This window comes from Nothoprocta perdicaria, unplaced genomic scaffold, assembly GCF_003342845.1.
Source record: "Nothoprocta perdicaria isolate Ctin4 unplaced genomic scaffold, notPer1 scaffold_71, whole genome shotgun sequence".
Classification (NCBI taxonomy): Eukaryota; Metazoa; Chordata; class Aves; order Tinamiformes; family Tinamidae; genus Nothoprocta; species Nothoprocta perdicaria.
Window position 1 is genome coordinate 1,249,588 of NW_020455988.1, and position 22,636 is coordinate 1,272,223.

At 39.1% G+C, this 22,636-nt stretch overlaps 1 protein-coding gene across 1 annotated transcript in view; it reads left to right on the top strand.

Moving 5' to 3' along the window:
• COL25A1 (collagen type XXV alpha 1 chain) overlaps positions 1 to 15,341 on the top strand; it is a 246,054-nt gene extending 230,713 nt beyond the window's left edge. The window contains exons 36-41 of the mRNA XM_026050874.1: positions 2,468 to 2,521; positions 3,773 to 3,799; positions 4,542 to 4,595; positions 9,503 to 9,580; positions 11,865 to 11,903; positions 13,461 to 15,341. Coding sequence (XP_025906659.1) covers positions 2,468 to 2,521; positions 3,773 to 3,799; positions 4,542 to 4,595; positions 9,503 to 9,580; positions 11,865 to 11,903; positions 13,461 to 13,496 — 288 coding nt within the window. The 3' untranslated portion in view covers positions 13,497 to 15,341. The remainder of the gene's footprint in view (positions 1 to 2,467; positions 2,522 to 3,772; positions 3,800 to 4,541; positions 4,596 to 9,502; positions 9,581 to 11,864; positions 11,904 to 13,460) is intronic.
• The last annotated feature ends 7,295 nt before the right edge of the window (positions 15,342 to 22,636 follow it).

The window sequence follows — 22,636 nt, forward strand, 5'->3', positions numbered from 1 at the left end:
GTGCTATAATATAAACTATTCTTCCAAACTACAAAAAATTAGCCGGAATTGTTCTTTTCTGTGAAAGGGTCCAAGGTCATAAGAAGTCATACAGCTGGATGTAGAATCTGCCCTACTAGAGCTGCTGCTAAATAGTCARTAGAAAGGGGACAGGAACAGCTGAGATGTAAATTGGTTCAGTAATTGCTTCAGCAGGGCAAGAGAGATTTGTGAAAATGAAGAAACTGAGGCACACAAGAAATGCCCACACACCCCCTCAGCATAATTATAACCCCAGTGTGCTTATTGCTGCAGTTGTTGATATGATAATTATTTAATACTGTTCAGGAGGACTTATAGTGTAGTTATATAACAGGTACCTGGAGGCAGTGCCACTATTAATTAATCAGTGAATTCTTAATGACATTTTACAGTTTGCACATGCACTATCTTTGTCTGCAAATTTTAGGCTTTATCCTTTAAATAAAAATGGCACACGGTGCTACTGCTTGCGGTTGCTGCACAGGATCATATTTTGTCCTTGCTGATAAGAGAAACCTCAGGCCAATATTAACTTAGAAAAGCACTAGGGAGTCCTAAGGTCAAACATAAGCACATTCTTAAATCTACATTATTTAAAATTTGAAAACCCGATGGCACTCTAAAAGGAAACACGTAAAATGCTGTTCACTATATATTTATGCTTTTTTAAAAATTAGAGGAAAAAAGTATAATCAAAACTAATTTCAAGAGACTGTTGCCTTGACGTTAAAGACCTGGTTTTGACCTTGTTTTTGGCTCTCAGACAGGTAAGCTAAGCTGTGCTGACATTGCTGTGCAAGTTCTGCACAGGGAGAGAAAATGCATCTTTTTTCTTTGGGTTAAAATGCTTATCACAAGTGCTCTGGAATCTCCTTATCAATTTTTATAAAAGCAACAAACACACGGTTTTGTTCTTGCAAATTGTAGCTCACGTTCACCCATGATTCAGAATATTGTACTGAAACAGGAGGCAAAAGCAAAGACTACTTCGAATTTTGAATTTCTGTTCTTTTGGCAATGGTAACTTGTCTTATGAAAATAAATTAAGAACTTGCTTGAACATTGTGAACGTCCATTTCCCTAACAGAAATAAGTTACTGGGATAATTSAGGGCAGTATGCCTGTGACAGTCCATTAACTTTATAAAATCCACAAATACTGAGGACCTCATCTGGTATTCTAAGCACATTTCAGCACATGCTTTGTATTGGAAGGAAAAAATATTGTCAGATGCATTTTTCCAAATATATTCTTGCATAACAGATGAGATTGCTTCCCTAGACTGCTAAACTGTCAGCATTTTTATGTCTACCATATGTTTAGCAATGTTACTGACCTTTCTTGAGGGGACTTCGTACAGTTGTATGTGCTGTTTAAAATAAAACATGATATGTAGCTAGTCTTGACGTATTTCAAGTATTGTTCAAACAGTTTTGTACCTATTGTCYACGTAGGTGACTACATTAGTTTCTTCTTAAGTAAAAGTTTCAAAGCTGTAAGAGATTTTCTACTTTATAAATCTGTTGTTACTTCCCAGCACTCTTTTAAGTGCTGCCCAGGAACCATCAGACACAAGACATCTAATCTCTGCTAGGCTGCAGGGAGAGTGTCAATTGACATAAAATGTGAAGTACCTAAAACACATCAAATGTCATTTTTCCTAACACGCTCGCTGTTGTGGTGATTATTCAATATCAGACTGAGTTTCAATTTATTCTGGTYTCTGCTTTTTTATTAGGCAGTCAATACAATCTCTACTTAAGCTGTCTGTTTTTAGAGCTGTGCTAAGGCACTTCAGTGTACAAGTGAGGAGCGCTAATTAATTATGTTTGCATCTGTCTTGTGCTATAATTAATAAAATAATGAATTAATAATGAGCAGTAAATAGCCCAGGTTTTAGAAGGCCATGTATGAAGAATTAGTCCAAGAGCTTGAGAGAGGCTATTGTTAGGATGTAACATAGGATTTCTTTATGCCTAAAGCCTGGCACAAAGGAAAAGAAGTAAAAGGTGGATTCACATAACTCTACATGATGAGCACAGAACTGAAGGTGATCTGGAAATGTTTTTGTATCATCAACACTGTAAGATGTTTAGTTTGCTTAAGATAATATGGCTCTTGTGCCGGATTTTACTCGAGGAACAGGCACAAGTCCGAAACAAACCCGTTTSCTACCCCATGCTACATCTTGTCACCCAGGCCAGTGCAATAGGAAAAAAAAGTAATATGACCTGAATGTCATTTGGCTAATGAACAATACATACCTTCCCTCTGCCCCCCGTATTCAAGAAAAATGATCTTGGTAGATCTTTTTGTGCCAAAAAAAAAAAAAAAAAGATTCAGGAATGCACAGACTTTAACTTAAGAAAAAGAAAGCATTTGTTAGAGATTGTTTCTATCTAAGCTAGCCAATGTTTTTGTCTGCTTTTTTAATAATCTCTTTTAGGGTGAAAAGGGAACTGCTGGYGACCCCGGACCCAGAGGACCATATGGCTTGCCTGTAAGTTGCATGTGATTTGTACACGTTGCACCTTTCAGCACTCCTTGGTTAAACTCTGTGCACTTTATGGCAGCTTTTCACCTAGCAGTGCAATTAGTTGGAAAAGGCAAAGACGGGTAATAACTCCTGACAATGCAAGGTCACTGGGCTGTGTCACAGCCTTAGGCTGCTGCTCATGCCTGCGGTTCTGCAAAACTAGTGGAACAGATCTGACTAAAAGACAGAGAGGAAACCCAAAAGTTCAGGCTCTCCTATTTCTGTAACGTGTGGATTCTCTCCTGCCCTAATGATCAGCAAAGCACTTGGAAGCTACAAGAGTCCAGGATAAAGGGCCGGTGTGAAAGCTCTGATTTTATTCATGCCTATAAGTTGTGCAGATTTTCTTGCTGCAAGGCTTCACTGCCGCAGGGCAGGGACTCTAGTTTCATCTTTGTGTGTRGTAATGAGGAGCACTTTGAAAGCTTGTTTGTGGTTGTTAGTAGGTAAAGATGATGTGCTTTAAATTAGCCTTTAAAATAACTTTATTCATGCTTAAAACATGGAACTTCATGGGTGCAACTTCTATTGGAGTGAGGACAGCCCCACTGACTAAAATGACTTACTCCAACTTGCGGAACTTGGTCCGCAAAATGACTTACTCCAACTTGGTCAAGTATAGGCATGTGTGTGTTCCATACAGTGACATACAAGAGAAGCTGCGTGAATAAATGTGTTTGGCACAGCAGAGCCAGCCTCCCTAAGAAACTTGCAGTGTTCCCATTTCATTGTTTCCATACCCTCTCCATACCCTCTGATCTGTTTGAGCCAAATGAATCTGAGCTGGAATTCGCATTTGTCGTTTAACTGGATCTATTTAATTGGCTCAGGAGTCAGTGACTGGAAAAAGTTTCCAGTCTGTGGACAAAGACTGCACTAACTGGCAATGCATGCTTGTTTGAGGGGCACTTCTGTGACTTAAAAAGTCTCATTACTGTTCCCTCTTCCTGGGAACTGAAAATGAAAAACGATAGGCCTTTTTTTTTTTTTTTTTGCATTTTTGGCTTGCTCCTGGAACCTGTATGCAATCTACAGCAGAATTTTACAGTCAAGTTATCAGTTTCTGGAAATGTTAAACACTGATAGAAATGTAATGGTAGAGCTCTGTATGGAGCCTTAGCAAATTATTAAAGGGAATTAAAGGGAAGTGAGCATCAAGACAGCCCCGGTATGAAAGCTGGGGAGGCTAACACAGCTTGTGTGGTTCTTTGGCAGGGCCGAGATGGCGAGCCTGGCCTTGATGTAAGTAGTATATCTGTGGGCAGTGCACTGAGTCGTAGGTAAGCGTGTTGCTGCATGGAGCGCGTCCGTTCCCACTGAGCGTGCATGCCGAGCGCGCGGCGGGGGCATGGAGCGCTGCGCACGGAGCGCTGCACCGGCGGCCTCTCGGCCCGGCAGAGGGGCAGCTCTGCGCCGCTGCACAGCCCTTACCTGCGGAGCCGCCAGCTCGAGGGCTGGGAATACGGCCGCTCAGGCCTCTGGAAGTCACTGGGATGAACTGCATTTGGTATGAAAATGTTTTCCCAGCCAAACCTGTGGCTCATTCTAAGCAGAACAAGGAGCCACTAATATCTGGTTAAATAAATTTATCTCTAATTAGAAAAAGTGATTGTATACTCTATACACAATATATATTTCAAAATAGAGGCTCTTTCCTTAGCGTGTTAGAAAGACTTAGCAGAATCCTTTCACTCTAATTCTCATCTGAAATCCCTATTTTGGAGTCTTGGCTGGAAGTTACATGTGCTACATAGCATGGCCTGTTGTCATTTTGAGTGATATTTCTTTCTATTGCTGGCAAAATGACTCTACTGAACAGCAAGATTTACCTTTCTCACATGCTCATGTGCATGCATGTGCTTGTGTGTGCCCACACATACATATGTACACACACAAAGCATGTAGCGAAATGATCTTTCTGTGTTTTCCAAGAGTATTTGGAAGTCTAAACTGCACAGGAATAATCTTTGTCCATTTTTTATAGGGTTTTCCTGGCCCTCGAGGAGAAAAGGGTGATATAGGAGAAAAGGGAGAAAAGGTGACCTAAGTGCTATTAACTGTTGTTTGATTCCTCAGCTCAGTCAGTTCAGTTGTCTTATTTTATAAATTGTCCCATTAAACCTGATCTTTCTTTTCACTGTGTGCCAAAAGGCAGGTTACAGATACGTGCTAAGCAAAATCATGTGCTAGAAAGACTCCAAAATTTGATGCACAGAAGTACTAATACCAACGCATGCCAAAGCAGGAGGAAGAGAGCATTCTACTCACAGCTGGGTTTTAGTGTTACTTTCTTCAGTCTGTCTTACACTTGTTGAAAGTCCTTGTCAGACTGCAGTTCTTAATGCAGACATCTCTGCAGTGAGTCACTGAGGTAGCAATTTCATCCTGGAGACATCAACTCTGATCCTTGTTAGTTCTGAGCAACTCTGCAGATCCCATTGTGCCAAATGGTTAAGGATAGGTACTGTTTGCACTCTTGTTTTTGGCAATGTCTTCTTTACAATTCAGAGAAGTAAATATTTACACTTAGTGGCTGTGGATTACATCATATACTAGAGTTTCAGTATCCCCCCMAAAATTCCTTAAAATATGAAAGTTAAAAGAAACGGCCTAACTTCATTTTGGCTGTCCAAACACAATGCCTTGGGGATATGCCCCAAAAAAGAGCAATTGAAGATGACCTGCAGGCAGAGGAAGCTCATGAACAAACCTCCACCAGTCCGGAGCCACATACTCGAGCTCCTTCCTACTTGCTAAAGCTGCWGAGTTAGCACTCACATCCAGACCTTGATATAGAAGTGCATGTAACACAGCAGGTGATTGCATGCAAGTTTATAGKAGGCCCACATCCCTCTAAGGAATCCTTATCAATAATGAGGAGGAAAAAATGTCACTGCATCAATTAAAGGTACTGTAAAATGTCTCCTCCATTCCATCCTTTGTTATGTTGTTCAAGCAGGGATCTCAGAGGTCTCTCGTGTATAGCAGAGATTTTGACTAGCTCTCTAATCTGATGGAGTCAACAGTGTGCCCTCATGTTGGGATGCATGAGGAAGATTATTACTCCCTCTAATCAAACCCTTTGAGGCTACTTAATACCATGTCCAGTATTCTGGGCCTTTCAGTAGGTGGGAATCAAATAGATCTACAGTAGTACCTTCTATTCTGGATATCTATATAARTCTGTGCTTCCATGTACAGCTTGAGATAGACAAAAGGAATAGAGCTAGCAGAGCCCTGGAAGATCCCCAGAAGCAAACTGAGAAGTTAGTAAAATAGCTGGCTTATATGAATCTTATTTCATGTGAAAACAGCACAGGTAAGATTCCTGCACTCATAACATAGAAATCCCTGGTATTTTTAATGTCCTAGAGTCCAGCATGGCATATGAAAATGCATCTGCTTCAATAGAGTTAAACCAGCTTACAGGTTAAAGAGCTACTTCTTCGTTTCCTGGATTTAAAATATTGCTTGCAATATTGCATTGCACATGTATGGATTAGCAGATTAATRCAGATTAGAACAGATAAGATTTAGTAATTGAATTGAACTGCATTGTAAAAATAATCATTGTTACTAAAATTTGAATGTGAGACAGGGATGCTTCTTTTTTTCATAAATATGTTTTGGTAGGGAATAAATCTTCACTTCCACAGTTTTGAGATCACATCCTAGACTGGTAATTTTTATTGTAGCCTGTCACTAGTTCTGAAACAGTGAAACTAAGTCAGTGTTTGCATTATAAACTCTGTTTAACTTGGCTGTAAAACAACCAACCAGTCAACATCAAAAAAAAAAAAAMCAGTGGTCTAGCTGTAATTATTCACATATACTTATAGTCCAGGAGCACACACAACAAAAATACTTGTAAAATTGGTTATTGGTTTCATATTTTTAAGTTTTACAAATAGAAAAGTGTTTCTGAAAAAATCTCTCAAATGCTACACTCTACATCTGAAAAGAGGTTCTAGAAAATTACAAAAAGATAAATGGTGGTTCAAATTTCACTTTTTTCAACTTCTCTCATTTTAAAAGGTTCAACAGTTAAGAAAACCCGGAAATTGTGTTGCACGGAGAATGAGGGTGCCCTGGTCCAACTGTGCACAAATCATGTTGACAGAGGTGTCTGGTCTCTTCTCCAGACAGGCCTGGCTGGAAAAGCGTCACCCTCCTCCATGGCCCCTGCAGTGATGAAAATTTGGGCCTGTTGGGCCTGGAGAGTCTTCGGGCTGTAACTGTGTTACAAAAGTGCCACAGATTTGGGTTTCTGGGGGCACTGAGGCAGGACTGGAAGTAAACTTTTTTTTTTTTAATTGTTTTTTGATTATCCATTGGATATGCTTGTCCTTATTCCCTGTGGATCCCCATAGTTCAGGGTAAGGAGGTTCAGCTTACGGAGGAAGTCAGTGCATGGAAAAACTAGTAGAATGCTCAAGAAATTCAGACTGCTCTCTTCTCCATATAGATTATTGATTGTTGCATTGGTTGGAATAAGATCTGAGGTTTGCCCTGCAAGCTGGACGTGTAAATAGTCAGCTGCTGACTTGTAACTCAGCAAGTCAATTAAATATAAGTTTTAAATACTGAGTTAGAGCAGAGTTAGAAACACTGCTTACATATTTTCAGAATCATTTTCAGAATATGCCTCTGCTCTGCACTTGCAAATACTTCTGTGTTACACCCAGCACAAATAACATGAGATTTAACCAGGAATCTGTTGTTTTTCTTTGCTGTACTGCCATGTTGTAGATACAATATGAAAACTTAGACAATTTACMATTCCTGGGTCATGGTTTTTCTTATTGTGTCATAATCTTACAGTTTCCTAAATAAGAATATTTGGATTGTTTCCTTCATAAATATTAATTTACAACTTTTTGGCACACAGAAAAGATAGACAAGGAGCTCTGTGTGGTCACGAGTACAGTATGTTTTGTTTATGATACTTTTTTTAAAAAATTGAATGCGTCAAACATGCAGTGATATTACATGAATAATATACTTTCCTTTTAAAATATGTTATAGCTATTTTTTTATTGGTGTGATAATGGCTTCTGTTCATGGATTAAGTCTTTCTGTGCTGGCATGGAACTAGTTTAATGTCAGTTTACTATGCTTTACCAAAATCTGTCTGTCTTTCCAAAGGGGCATTCCTTCCTTCTCCTTCTACCTTCATTCCTTAAAATTCCTGTCTTTTTTACCCTTTTCCTCACAAATTAAATCATCCCAATAGCCACAACCTCGCTTGCTGGTTCTCCAGTGCCCTACTAATTTTCCTTTGACTATTTTTTTCCCATTTCTTGGTGATACTTCTGATTTACTTATCCTTCCTATCCCATTTTTTACAATCCTAGTCCAATTTGTTTCTTTTTTTTAACAGAACCTTTTTTTGATTTTTGTGAAACTCAGAGTGAGCCTGAAATTCATTTACCATTGTGATCAACTGGTGTGATATCAATTATAAAACGAACTCTTAAAACATCATATACTGCTTGAAGGTGAGGTCATCTTTATAGACAGCTTTGAGGAGAGGAGAGAAAATGCAGAAAAACTTTTTCTGTGCCAAATTTCTGTGAGTAATCTAAACTTYGGAAGACTCAATGCAAAATCAAGGGACCAAATTACATGAAAATAAGTAGATTAAATGATGCCTGCAGTAGAAGGAGCACTTAAATGTTGGAACATTTAGATACAAGAAATACAGGAATGTAATTATCACCTGTTTTTGATATCAGGATATTATGGTATCATTGATAGGACCCCAGCATCTCTCCATCAAGCAGTTTCGATCTTTTSATTCCTGTAACAGGGCTTGAAACTAAGGCTTAATACCATGCCTGATCCCAGTGGCAGCAGTAGGACAACGTTTGTCCCAAACTCCATCTAAAGGCCCAGATGCGGGAGACTCATTGGCAAAGGATGCTCKGGGCCAGGCTTGCCTTTTCCAAGCCCTGCCAACCAGGCCCCAGCAGTTTTCAGAGAAACTAAAAATTTTGTGCTTGCAGAATTCGAAGTTAACTAGTGACAAAGAAATTTGCTAAGGGAGCTGCCAATTTCAGTTTAGGGYACATCTACACTTCAGAACTATCACTTTGAGAAAATAGGAGACGCTTAATTTTAGATAATGGGTTGTACGGGCTTGCAGACCTGCGTCTATCTCAAGAAATCAGTTTGCTATTTCAAGCCCTGCTCTAGGATTCAAAACTTTCATAATAATGATACAAAATATCATCACAAAGTAATACCAACTGATTGCAGTTCTTTGCTTGTGATCATATCATTTATTTTTCCACACAATGCACCATCCAAACCAGAACACAGTGGTAAGTGTCCTTTCAGCTCTCCATTGGCTTAAAAAGAAAACCCCAAACTTTTGAACCAATCTTACCTTTTTTTTTTTTTACCCGCCCCCCCAAACGAATGAATCATATGTTTTATCCAAACCATTGTGTCCACAGGGGGAAAAGGGAAAGAAAGGCAAAAAGGGGCCTAAAGGGGAGAAAGGAGAACAGGGTGCTCCTGGATTAGATGCACCTTGCCCATTGGTACGTCTCACTTGTGTATTGGACAGTCAGTCCTGCTGCTGTAGATTGATGCACTAAGATGTGAGGGCAGAGGACCGAGCACCAGCTTGAGTGTGAGCTGTTACCACTGGTCAACAGAGCCTCATCTCGAGGTCTGGAAATTGGGAATAGACTTTGKTTTTTTGTCTTCATAATTTGATATAAAGCCCTTCAAGCAAAAATTCTTTTTTGTTATTTTCTGCTGAACATGCTGGAAAGGAACCAAATCTGGTGTGCAGCAGAGTCATCGCCCCTCAGTTTGCAGCACCAGGGCTGTGCGCTTGCTCCTCTTGCCTCACCATTGTTATTTGTTTGCTCCAGCTAAGTCAATACCAAAGGCATTTCCTTGACAGTAACATTGCAAGTTAATCTTTACAAACAGGGATTCCGTGGAATTAAGGGGGAAAAAGGGGAGCCAGGCCAGCCTGGCCTGGATGGGCTGGATGCCCCTTGCCAATTGGTACAGTATTTCTCTTTCCTACCAACCCTGCATGCGGTTCCTTTGTTTGTAGTCAGCCATTTTCAGTGTAATGTTTTTCTGAGCAGATTTTACATTGTTCACGTAACACATGCATGCGCATGAATAAACCAGCTGCCTCAGTGATCCTAACTGTAATGAGTGAACACACATTTTTGCTGACACCTTAAATCTAACTCTCAGCAGTCTCTCCCATATCACATGCCAATTTATAAGCTTGTGTCCTTCCTACGTTTTCCCCAAGACCTATTTTGTTATTTTCCTCACAAAATGCCTATTGCCTTACTCACCCTGAACGCAAGTCTTTGTAGAAAAGCAGCACAACGTCCACTTCTAATCAAGCCTGTCTGCACTGGCTCCCTTCACACTTGCCTGCCCTGGAACTATTCTTCACCCTGGACTTCTTTTCAAGTCTATAWAGTCTTGGGTACATGTTTCAAAGATCTGATTGAGAGCTGTGTAAGAAGAATCGTCTCTAAAATCATGCCATAGGTTTCCAGTAAACAAAGCTGAAGTCTGATTCTAGGCCTTACACAAGCAGTACCTCTGCTGTTTGGCCATTCCATCAAATAGAATTCAGATCACAAYATGAAAAACTTACCTGAGGTTTGTAAGAAGATAACAGTCTGCAGCCCAATCCCTCACTGTCTTTGTTATTTAACATCTTCAATTTAATGGTCTTACCCTTGGAACTTACCTTCCTGAAACACACACAACACTCCTCCACTTCCCTGGTAGCATGAATTCAAGTTCCCACCTATACTAAAATTCTACTCRTTTACCCTCTCCCTTGTACCAATCTGGCAACACTGATTTTTAATTAATAGCAAAGTAAGTTTAAATATTTTCCATTTCAAAAATGAACCAGACATTCACATTTCCTAAAGATACAAATTTTTTTTTCTTATTTTTTTTTTAATTGTTGGCAATAAAATTTGATCTGCATGTTCTGATACTGTTTGGTAGTTAAGCACGGTTCTCTAAAATGAATGTTAAGTAGACTTTATTATCAGCTATGGCATTTCTAATTTAAAGTTATCAGTGGATTCTATTCTTAAATATATAGTCCATGTTATATTTTGTTTGCTTCCGATTAATGATAACCATATCTCATATATTTTGTTGGGGTAATGAAGCATGCTTTCATAATGTAAAAATGTGTCTCTGTTTCTGCATTATCATTTGTATCTGGAGATTCATAAACAATTATTGATGACGGAAAAATATTCATTCATAGGTAATTACCAGAATAAGTTGTTAGGCAGATGCTACTCTCTCTTGTAGGCAGCAGGCCATTCCCATTGGATTATATGCATGCACATTAAAAAAAATATTAATTACTATTTTGAGAATATCTTCATGTAATGAGTATTACTCTATTTTAAGAGATGTCAAGGCCTCATTTATTTTTTCTTCTAGTTTACAGTCTAGCGGCATGATATATGTTGCTAATGCTTAACATCTAACTCTCTGATGGATAAGCCCTTTATAGTTGTTTAAATTGAAATTAATTCTATAGCATAATAGATACGCTTATCAGATGAAAAATTTGTTCTGATCTTTCTAGACACACAGAAATGCCTAAAAAGAGGGTGGTGGCAGAAGAGACATGCAGTGACTCTCACTAACATAGCAAATTAGATGGCCTTACCGTCCAAGCTGTRAAAGTCAGTGCTGCCTCCACCCCTATGTTCAAGTTCTCTTCTGCTGTTTCATCAGGGAACCTGTGCAGGCCTGAAGCTTTCACTGCTTCATTTGAAAACTAGGAATGAAAGTGAGCAGAAAAAATGATAGTAGAATTTGAGTATAGCTATCTTATCACTGGCATAACTTTGTACTAGAGGGCCATGAAAAAACAATACACTCCAGATAAAAGTGATAACATTTTTGCTTATTGATCTGGTACATTCAGCTACGGATTGTTATGAATGACAGCCCAGATTGTTGATAATGCACAGCCTGAGCTCTAACAGCAAAGGGAAAGTGATTAAGATGGTTTTGCAATTAAATATACAGTAGTAATGATTTAGAACAAACAAACCTTTCTGACAGAGAGGCACGTATGTACTTACGGTATAAACATTCTCTCCTTTGGCTTTTCCTTCACCCTGAGAACGAGAGATAACTATTAAGTTAGAAAATGGTAGCATTTTATTAGATAGAAAGACAAACTTGTTTCAGCTGTTCTAACAGATACTGAGAGACTATCTATTAAACAAACCTAACTGTGCTCTTCCTTCCGCTTCCCTCCCCAACCCCTAAACAGGGTCCCGATGGATTACCAATGCCTGGCTGTTGGCAAAAGGTAGGATGGGTAGGGTTCCCTTTTCCTGGGTTACACAGAAAATCTTGTCCCAGTCATACTGCACAGTGTGCTCATAAACTTCAGGAGCCCTTGGACTTGCAGTGTATGCACTGACACTTAGTAAGACTTTTTCATGACAGTAGTTGGTGTTTTAAGGCAGTTAAAAAATTATACAGCAGTAATAAATCATTGAAGTATTTAAGAAGCAGTTGACACTGAATTTTTGGAAATTCAAAAACTTCTCGTTAATAGGAGAAGTCATGCATCCTTTGGTTTCTGCACATGAAATACTGGTTGCCACTCTTAATAAAAGCTCATGGATATGGTAGCTCACTCAAATACCTGTACTGTTCTTTTATAGTCTATTTTTTTTTTCTGGGATATGTTACAGAAAAATGCATCCTGTCTTCTCTATACTTAGAATAGAATCTTTCTATTCTTTGATACATTTTCCTGATGGTTTTATTAGCTCGTACCGTTATTTTATGTCCTGCTAACTGGCAACATTATTTTGGTAATGACTTAACAGGGTTCAAAAACATTAGTATGCAAAGTAAAGCTSTAGGTGGATAGTGACACATTAATACACTAGAAAAAATAACCACAAGTGAAATTCTGGATGTGTTTAACCCAGTGACAAAACRGCTATTGACTTCACAGCGGGGCAGATTTTTGCCCCAAGCCTTTTTTAGAACTACTTCCAGATTGTTATTTCCCAAGAGCAGCCTCTGAATGATGAAAATGGTTGTGTGTGAAATACTTTGAGAACTTTTTTTTTTAATTTAAAATGTTTTAAATTGGTTTGCTTTCAAAGAAATTACTACTAATGAAAGAAATTACTCCTCTTGTGGGCRTATCAGAAGAGTAGCTGGTGTTGCAAAAATGAAGATAAAATTCTGCCATATCCATCTGTATTTATGTATTCAAAAACATGAAATACTGATTTACTAACCTAGTCAATCTGTATCTCTTTTTGTCTCTTGCAGTGATGACTCTAACCTTACAAGCATGAAGTTGTGTATAGTGTTCCACTTTTTGTATTTATAGTTGAAAACTGAAAATTTGATTTTACAAGTCTGAGATATGTTTACATGTAGCTGCTTCTACTTGTTTGCAGTAATCCATGTGTACAACTTTCCACTTACACCTGCAGTTAGACATTACATATACTGCAGGAGAAACCTGCAAAGTCTCTCTTGAGAGATTTATACAAAGATTGATAATTGAAATCTGATAATTTCTGTAAATTCTTACATTTTGGCTTGTGGACCTGCATGGACAATGAGTGCCATGAACTAGTTTACAAGAAATTGTGACCAAATAAGAGCTAAATGCTATCAAATGTACTGTACCAGCTGCCATTGGAATTTACTGCCTTGGCTTCCGTGTCCGTCCTAAACACTTCACTGATTCATGCCACCATATCCGCTTGTACAGACTAAAAAGCATGAGTTGTGTGTCAGACCTGCCTGTTGTGTGATCATGAGACATGCTAAATGGCTGCTCACTGTGACCTTTCATTCAAACTTCTGAATTGTTTCCTTTTGTCATCTCAAGGGAGTCACTCCATGGCTTATTGCTAAAAAGAGATAAGCAGAGGAGAGTAGAAAGAGGCCTTGAAATTTTGGGGAACGCAGTTGCAGCTGCAGGTGGATGGCTTTCAGCTTTGCGGGTCACCTTTGTGCAGAAGGGTCCTACCTGTCGATCAGCATCAGTTTGCCTTGCACAGTCATGAAGACATTGGCAATAGGACCTGCCGCCTGCTTCATCTAGGAGAGGAGTTTGGAGAAGCAGCCAGACTTCACTGTAGCTCGCTTGAAAAGGTTACAAAGATCCTGCAGGGATCACTAGGCAGCAGATGCTGCTGGAAACCAGAAGCTTCTCAACCATACTCACGGTATGTGCTCTACGTATTGTGTTTTAGGACTGCTGAAAGAAGAAGCATTTCTGAGAGGGAGGAATTAGAACATTCTCCTCTGCCAAATAATGGAACCRACTAGCTCTGTAGGTACCACAGTGTGTTCTTTCAGGTGATTCAAGTTACACAGAGTTTGTTGACTTTCTCCACAGTTTTGGAAGCTGTGGTTAATTTTGTTTCATTTTCCTTGTAACAGTTTCCATAAAGGATAAATTTCAATAATCTATTCAACATTTGTGATGATGGCTTTGAAGAAAGTAATTCAGATCATATGTTGGTCTTGTTTCAGTATTAACAGTTTTTCTTTTACAGTTTTTGAAACCTTTAAATCTAAAGAGGTGTTTATTTTCATGTTTCACAGTAGAGTTYTTTTCATTTTGTTCTTATTCTGCTGTTGCAATGACTTTGGTGGACACAGTTACCCAGAAAACACTAGAGAAATGTCCATGTGGTTACTGTTGCACTCTTGTCATCACCGTACACTGTAAAAGGTGTAATTATTTCTCCATTTCTCATCAAGTCATTAGGATTCAAGAGTAACATTGACAACAATTTGCTTCTCATTTTTTAATTACAAGGAGTACTTAATTCATGCACATTTGTAGTTTTTTGCAAGAAGGAATTTTGAATGATTTTGAGTCTTCATATGGTGCACTGTACTTAGTTAAAAGATTAGTTTATGAGAGGGTGTCATATTTAGCAGAAGGAAGTTCTTTTCATATCGCCTCAATTCCTAGTGTACAGCAGGATAATTAAGTTACCTTTCTGAGTGTTATTTTTCGTGTGTTGACCAAAACTAGAGCTGAGGAAGGCAGCTTGTTTCCATCCATGTGTGGGCAGCTTGTCCATCTCTGAATGCACAAATTTCCTTAACAAGTGATTTCTGAGTTGTGAAGATGGGGACCTGCTGTGGTTGCACTTTCCAGCATCTCTTTAGAATCTCAGATCAGTATAAATGCAGCTCTAGGGCTGCTTCCCACCTTGTTAAATGTTGATTGTCACTGTGGAATATCATAGACAAAACCAGCTTTTGCTGGGAGGAAAACCTTACACAACATGTTCTTTTAATSTAAAAGCTACTTTTGAGATCTCTAATAGCACCCTACTAGTAAAAATAAAGTTTCAAAAATAGATGGAAGTTTAAATAGATATATACAGAGAATTTTTAATGGTCAATTTAATCTTTCTCACAATACAAGATTAACAAATGTTCACACATATAAGGAAGAGTATTTTTCTTGGCTTAAACTCACTCAGATATGCAAACTGAACTATTTTGAATAATTGATTACAAATAGTAAAAGCCTTTGTGTCATTTTAGCAATTCTATATTGTAAGAGTCCACAAACACAACTAACTTTAAGAAATATAATTGAGACCTACCAAATGCACCAATTCAAACTAGTGGGACTGATGTCAAAAAATGAGATTTAGATTCATTACTGTGAAATATATTTTTTTACTCCAAAACATCAGTCAAAACCTGGCTTTCCTCACTGACTCCAAGGCCTGACAGAACAAATACTTAAATATATATTTATTCATTTTCTTTTCTGTTTTGCAAAGTAATTCCTGTATTTGACTGCTTCCAGAGAGCAATGCTGTTCATCTCAGTTAATTTATCTTAACTCCCTAAAGCCTCTGTATTGTTTAGCACCATGAAAGGTTAATTCCATTTAAGTTATAGTGGGTGAACAGCAGATATACAATGTAATCTGCCACGTTAAGCTACATATATGGATTTGATATTAACATTTGCATAAAATAATTGCATCACAAGGATTTACTTGAAGTGAAACCCAATGGTATGTAGAAAAGTTGCATATACAAAGTAAGTTGGGTTTAATATTTCATTAAGCACCCTGTGAAGACTTGTAATGTTTATTTTTCTAAAATATATATATATTTTTGGTGCTAGCRTATCTTTTTCTTCTGATGACAAAGCTACAGTTTGAACCACTTGTGTGTTGTTTTCTCTTTTAGTAGTATTCCTCCAACTAGATATGATTTGTTTTGCTTAGTTTGCTTGTTCACTGAAATGTAGTTCCTCTACCAGTCTTTTCAGTTGTAGAAATGTGTCGGTGATATTAGTCTACACAGCTTCTATATCCCTGATTTTTTCACATATGATTAATTTTTGTTCTTTTGAGAGYTTTCAGTATTTTTTGATACCAAGTTTTATAAACATCAGTTTATATGTGTAATATTTACATTTGTGCAGAAGTTCTGCAACAGAAGCAGTAAGTCTATTGAGCACTATTTGGTATATGTTTAAAGCACGTAGTCTTTGTCTTCATATTCATAGATTAGCTATAGGGAATCTTTCTTTCAGGATGCTTTGGACACTTTTTTTTCCCCTGAGGTAAAGCATGAAACAAATTCATGAAACTATAATGTATTTTTTGATTTATATTTTTATTTATTGCTGATTTTGATGTCACTTTCTGATAACTGTAGCAAAGCAGAGTGATGCGCTTCATTCAGCTGTTTTATATTCTTTTTTTCTACYGTGTAAGTATTATGAACAAGTTTCAAAAAGATCAGATTGGGCTATTTGCATCCCTATGAAGCATACAGCTTAAAGAGGGATTACCCTGAAGATTCATGTGCAGTGTGCAGAGTTAGCACTGGCTCCCCTAAGCGCAACAGTAGCAGAAWAGCAGACGCATTAGTGTTTGGTTACTCACCCAGGAAGAGAAGGGGCAGCCCGCCGTGGGGCACCAGCGGGAGCACGGTGCTGTCCAAGGTTGCACACCGGGCAGGAGGCGAGGCTGAATCCTGGGTCCTTCCGAGTTCAGAGAGGCATTCCACTGACTGGGGCCTGGCTGGGCTGCAGTAACTCCAGGGAAGAGATACAGCCTTCCTGTGGAAAGCACTTGGGGCAGGAAGCGAGTGAGGGGTTACACAGTAACAAGGGGAATACTGTCCAATGCTAGTGTTCAGCCTAAATGAGGATAACTTGAGGCAGTAAAAACTGCAAAAAYTCTCAGTGTGATTAAGATGTTACAAGACATGCAGAACGGACCTTTCCTTTCAAATTTCCTTACCTCTGCTGCTTGACCATCTTAAATTACAATTTTAAATCTCARTATGTTACCTGTATTTTCACACTTGAGTGTCACACAAAAGTACTGATGTCTTCAAARGCAGCAATTAAAAAACAGTGTAGTTTTAGACATTGAAAATAATAATTTAACTTCAGTGACCACAACTAAGGCATGTGCTTTGTTTTCTATCCACTACTTGTTATCAGGAAACTGAATGTTGCTGCAACTTGCAAATGATTATTTTCTTATACCCTCTGTTATTTAAATGTTTTACAAGGTAGCAGGACTCACTAAATGATCTTAGCAAAAAGTGCCTGTCACCATCATTTCTGTGACAGAATCTGAAAATGATACTTCACTAAACAAGTGGAATTTGTAGTTTAAAAAAAGGTTTTGAAGTGTTGTTTTTATTTCATTCTGTATTTTTAAATGCATCCAGTTATCAATGCTGCTTTGAAATCAATTTTGTTTGGAAAACAGGGGGCCTTAACTTAACCTGGGACCGTTAGCATTTTACTTGTTTCTATTTAAAAATAAATTGTATAAGTTTCCCAGATACCACTGGTACTTGCACATTTTTTCTGAAGTATTATGAAAAGTTAGGTTGATGGAATAATGTTTTACATACTGTTRACATATATGTGGATATTCTTATATTATTGTACATGTTTGGGAAAATATCACACAACTTGTAAAATGTTACTAAGATGTATGTATCTGGATTTTTCCTTTGGAAAATATTATATATTTTTATTTGTACTTTTTACTTTTTTTAAGTTCATCTATATGTGCAGTTATTTTTATATTGCAAATGGTCTCTTATATGCAGTAGAGGAGATTAAAAAAATACAAAGAAAAGTAAATTGGCAAGAATTACACTGCCTTGGGCGGGGGGGAACAAACACAYGGGTCAGTCAATCCTCAAAATAGAGTGTCCTAACACTACACATATGGCACAAGTAGTGTAAACAACTGTAAACTTTAAGTTATCCATTTTAATTTGTTATTAATTATCAATTCATTGTGGCCGCTGGTCCTGATTTTAATTGAACCTCAGCAAACAGCATGCTTTTGTTTTTATTATTAAAATTTCTCCTTGGTTTTCAGTTTAATACCGTTTTGTTTTCTTTTGAGTTTTGTACTTCAGTATTTGTTTCTTGCTTGTGAGAAGTTGATCTTCAGAATTATTTTTACATTATTTATGATTTATTTTCATAATGTAAAAAGTGTGTAATTATTAAAATATTAATCCAAGTATTGATGCTGATTTGCATAGTTATAAAATTCACTGCTGGTGCAAAAAAATGTTCTAGTCTGTCTGAACTGGGAAAAAAAAAAGTCACGTGTTGTGTTGTGCTAATTTGTAGCTTGAAGTTTAGTGCAGGACATGCCAATTGGTATCCGCTGAAGAAAGGGTCATGAAACAAAATGAGGGCACTTGCAGCATGTTCCTTTTTTCCTACAGCACACAATAAGAAGTAGCTCACTCTTTCTACCCTAATAGACCTTTTCCCTTCAGAGTCAAGTCTGTTCTGTCATCTTTTCTAACACACAACACAAGTGGCAGAGGTCCACAGAAGAAAAGCAAGCTTTCTTACAGCCAGCGATTAGAGCCTCMCCTCACCATAGACAGGTGGACAAAATTGCTAAGGCAAGTCCCCAGGCAGCCTGGCATTCAAAGCCCTAGAGCTGAAAAGCAGCAGTCTATCATTTCTGTAACACTAAAACAAACTCTGTGGGAAATATATATGTACACAGGCACAGTGTATTGAGAATGAGTGTAAACTAGAGAATATGAAATTGTATAAATTTTTTGATTAGAAACAAAATATGAAGCATAATACTTACTACCAAACAGCACATTTTCGAGCACCCCATTTTAAACAGACTCATTTCTGCATTGAGTCTTCCTGAGCAAAGAACATTTTGGGGGAAATCAAAATACTAGGAGCAGTGATAATGTATTCAAAGCATTAGCTAACYGTTCCCAAGATATTTCAGACAGATGCCAACATCCACGTTTTCCTCCCCTCTTTCACTTCAAAATAGCCCGTGCACGGAGCACAGCCACCGAGCGCCACAGGAGCCATGCTGTGCACACGAGGGAGCTGAGCKAGCTGCGCAAGAGTAGAAATCCCTAGTACTCACTTTTGCTGCCCTAGCTATTCTTGGTCTTGTCTCTTTCAGCTTCTCTAGTCCTTCTGGCAGAGRGAGAGGCAAGAGTCTACATAATGCTGCAACTGGACTGTCAAGAAACAAACAAAAACCTGCTTTATGGGGTGTTTTTTTTCTAAGCACACCCTGTCACTTTCTGCCCTTCTGTTTGCTGCAGCTAGCTAAAGCATGCTAAACTGGAGCTACACTAGAAACTCTTCCTGAGAGGACACTTCAGTAACCTTTTCTCTTGCTCATTTAGTTTTCTTTTTTTCCCCAATAACACAGGCCCTCAAAAAGTAAATCTCAGAACCACACAATATGCTATATGTACAGGCTTCACACTGTTCTGTACCTGTGTTTACACTGCTTTGACTCTCCTCAGGAGTTCCCCATTACCCAACTAGCTGGGTCAGACTCCTGCAGCATCCTGGAGCCCATGCAGGGATGGGCATGAAATGCCTACTACATTATTCCCCCCCCCCTTTTTTTTTTAGAGTAGTCCTTTTTAATTAATTAAATAGCTAAGGTTACCATGYACCTCCAGCTCTAAGCTTCGCATGCCTACCAGCTGCCCAGCTAATCCTTAGCTATTTGAAATGAGGGTATAGAAGTCACAAAAATACAACAGTATTTCTGTACTCATCTCATATAGCTGTCTAGTGATTCCATTACCATACACAACTAACCATTTTAAATAAACAACAAGCAGCTGACAAGACATTCATGTTACAGCTGGCACAGCCACACCCAAATAAATAAGTATGTAAAAGAATAAAACAGTAAGTCACGTTCTGACAAGCAGAAAGTGCTCTGTATCCCCGCTGTTACTGTCCCCATTTGGTTGACTTCTGCTAGCTTCCAGACTGCAGCACTAATACCACTTTCTCCTCTCTCTTTTGCCTGTGTTAGAAAAATACACTGCTTTTACAGGGACATGCTAATCAGAAACACCGAGTAACCATAGGCTCCTCCTCCTGGCATTGCTCCTTGCTTCCACATGCAACTAAAACATGCCTAGCAACTTTTTGCAAACTTTTGGGAGAGAGACCCTCTCTGTAGCATATTATGATTGTTGTGGGAAAAAAAAGGGTTGGGATAAACCTAAGACAAACTTCGCAACCAAAATGCATGTACTATAACAACACACRTACATAAATCTCACTATAATTAGCTTGTCAAAAAAAAAAAAAGTCTATGTAGAAACTCACCACTTAAAAAGCTGGAAACACAAACACTGTTGGCACAATCARCACTGAAATGATTCTCCACAAAAGTTACTCAGAACCCAGCCAGGGTGCAAACAGTCCCAGAAGGCACCGCTCAGGAAATACCACACTCTTGGCTCTTCTCTACACCAGCCAAGTATTAAGCATCTGGTGCTCCAAGCGCCGCAGCCCCTTACAGGCAGATAAAGCCACCCAGTGAACCCCAGGACTCACCAGAAACATGAAGCGRGAAACCAATTCCATCAGGCTCAGCACCAGCCACACACCCCTCTAAGAGCCCAACCTCAATGAGGAGCTTTTTATAGTAAATGTGGAGCAGCTGATTACCCCTGCAAAAGAGCAGGTGGGTGTGGGATGCCTGTCCTTACCTTTTTGCACTGAAAAGGATCTTCACAGCGGAACATTTACCATTCACCAGCTGTGACTGGTCCACTTCTCAAGCAACAATGGCAATACATTATTTTTCATACATATATAATATGGACATATATACATATTCATACATATTACATATAAAGTGACTCTAGCCCCTTAAGGAAGAGTTATCCTATGTCCTTAATAAGGAGAGACACCTTCCTTAAATAACCTGAATAGCTCTTAGAAACCTTTACCTCTTTTCATCAGCCATACTGGGAGCCAGACTGCTCATTGCTGGTACCCGGCTACGAGGTAGCCAACCCTCAAATAAGGACAGAAAGAAAAGCAATTAAGATGCTCAAAAAGGAAAGAGAGTAGAATGGAGAAAAGATATGCTAAATTAAAAAAAAAAAAAAAAAAAAAAAAAAAAAAAAAAACAAAAAAAAACCTGTTCTAATAATTCTCTGGCTTCTGGGAAATAGTGGTTAGTGCTTATTCCATGGTGTTACTTGGGCACGTTAGGCAAAGATTTAAGAAACCTAAGCAAAAGAAGTCCTGGAAAGCCTGTGTATCAGGTGACTATGATATTCCACAATCTTTTCTCAGCAGTCAGTGAGACTGATGAGAGACCTCATCAGCACTAACCTGGCAAGCTTTCCCTGCTGATGGCACCAAAAGAACATGTACAAATCATGAGTCATAAGGGTGCCGGAGGGGGAGGGTCCTTGCTTGCTAGTGTGTTTCCATGGCTAAGTTAATTTCATGTTAGTAGCTTCCCATGACGGAGAAGCTGCTTTGTGGCGACTTATTTAGCTCACACACCAGTCTGAGCTTTCCTGATGAACTCATAGAATCGCTTCTTCAAGCAATTGCATGCGTAACTGAACAAGTTTTAATGTGCTAACTCCTGGAACRGAAAACCCTGCTTTAAGCAGTGCCGGCTGCCGATATACGTTTGTGCTGCCTGTCAAAGGAGTGAGAGCMCTGCAGCTAACACATCTTTCACAGCCACCTGTGGCCTGGGCAAGAATCACGGGACAGGATACGCTGCAGAAATCTTTCAGCACTGATAGTCCCAGCAGTCCCTGGCGAGGGCYGCAGATGTCCTCGCGGCCAACAGGGGGCAGCCATGCACAGAGCGGGAGGAAAAGCGTTTGTCCTTAAATGCCTTCAGGGTCATTCACAGACCTGCAGTGATTCACTGTTCCCCCCCACCCCGGYCCCCCAAATGCCCCAGTGCTAGTACTTTCTTACAGTTTTTTACAAAGGGCCTTCAGTTAGGTCCAATACCTAATGCATCTGACTCAAACTACACCACTAACCAGCTTTTCCAGCTATGAGAAAACCAGGCAAAAGTGTGAAGTGCTGCAGACAGAATTCCTGAGAAGTCTAAGGCTTGACTTGGATGTTAGATCTAAAAAAAAAACGCCTGGTCTCTTCTTGAAACTCACTAATGCATTCCAATGTGAGCCCAAAGGAGGGTGCTGGTCACCCCGTCCAGTGTGCCAAGCCCTTTGCCTGGCTGTGACTCTGAGAGAGAAGCTGCCWTTCAGCTGGGACAAGGAGGCTGGTTGCTCACGGTGCTGGGAGTGCTGCAAATGCTCGCACTTACCTGGCTCTTACATAACACGGAGAGCTGACATTCCTGATGAAGSAGGGATGTAGGAACATGCAAGCAGCTAAGTTTCAAAATTAACGTTGTCTGAAGAAGCAAAGGCGCGAGAATAGACCTGTGAAAGAAGAAACATTGGTGCTATAGGCTAGATCCAAACACAGCGCTGCAGGTAGCAGGAACACAGAGCGCAGGTTTTGCTGCTGTCAAGGAGTAGCCTCCAGTGAGACACCGGGGGCACAGGTTGGTGAGAAGGGAGGAAAGCTGAGCTGCTCCCCCAAGTGTTTCACCTGACATTTGGAAATGAGATGCACAGCAAAATGAAAATCAGCCACTCATCCTAAGAAAATGCTGCCTTCGTTTTCTCATGACCTTTTGCTTGCTAACATTCCCCACAAAGTAAGAAATTCAACAAG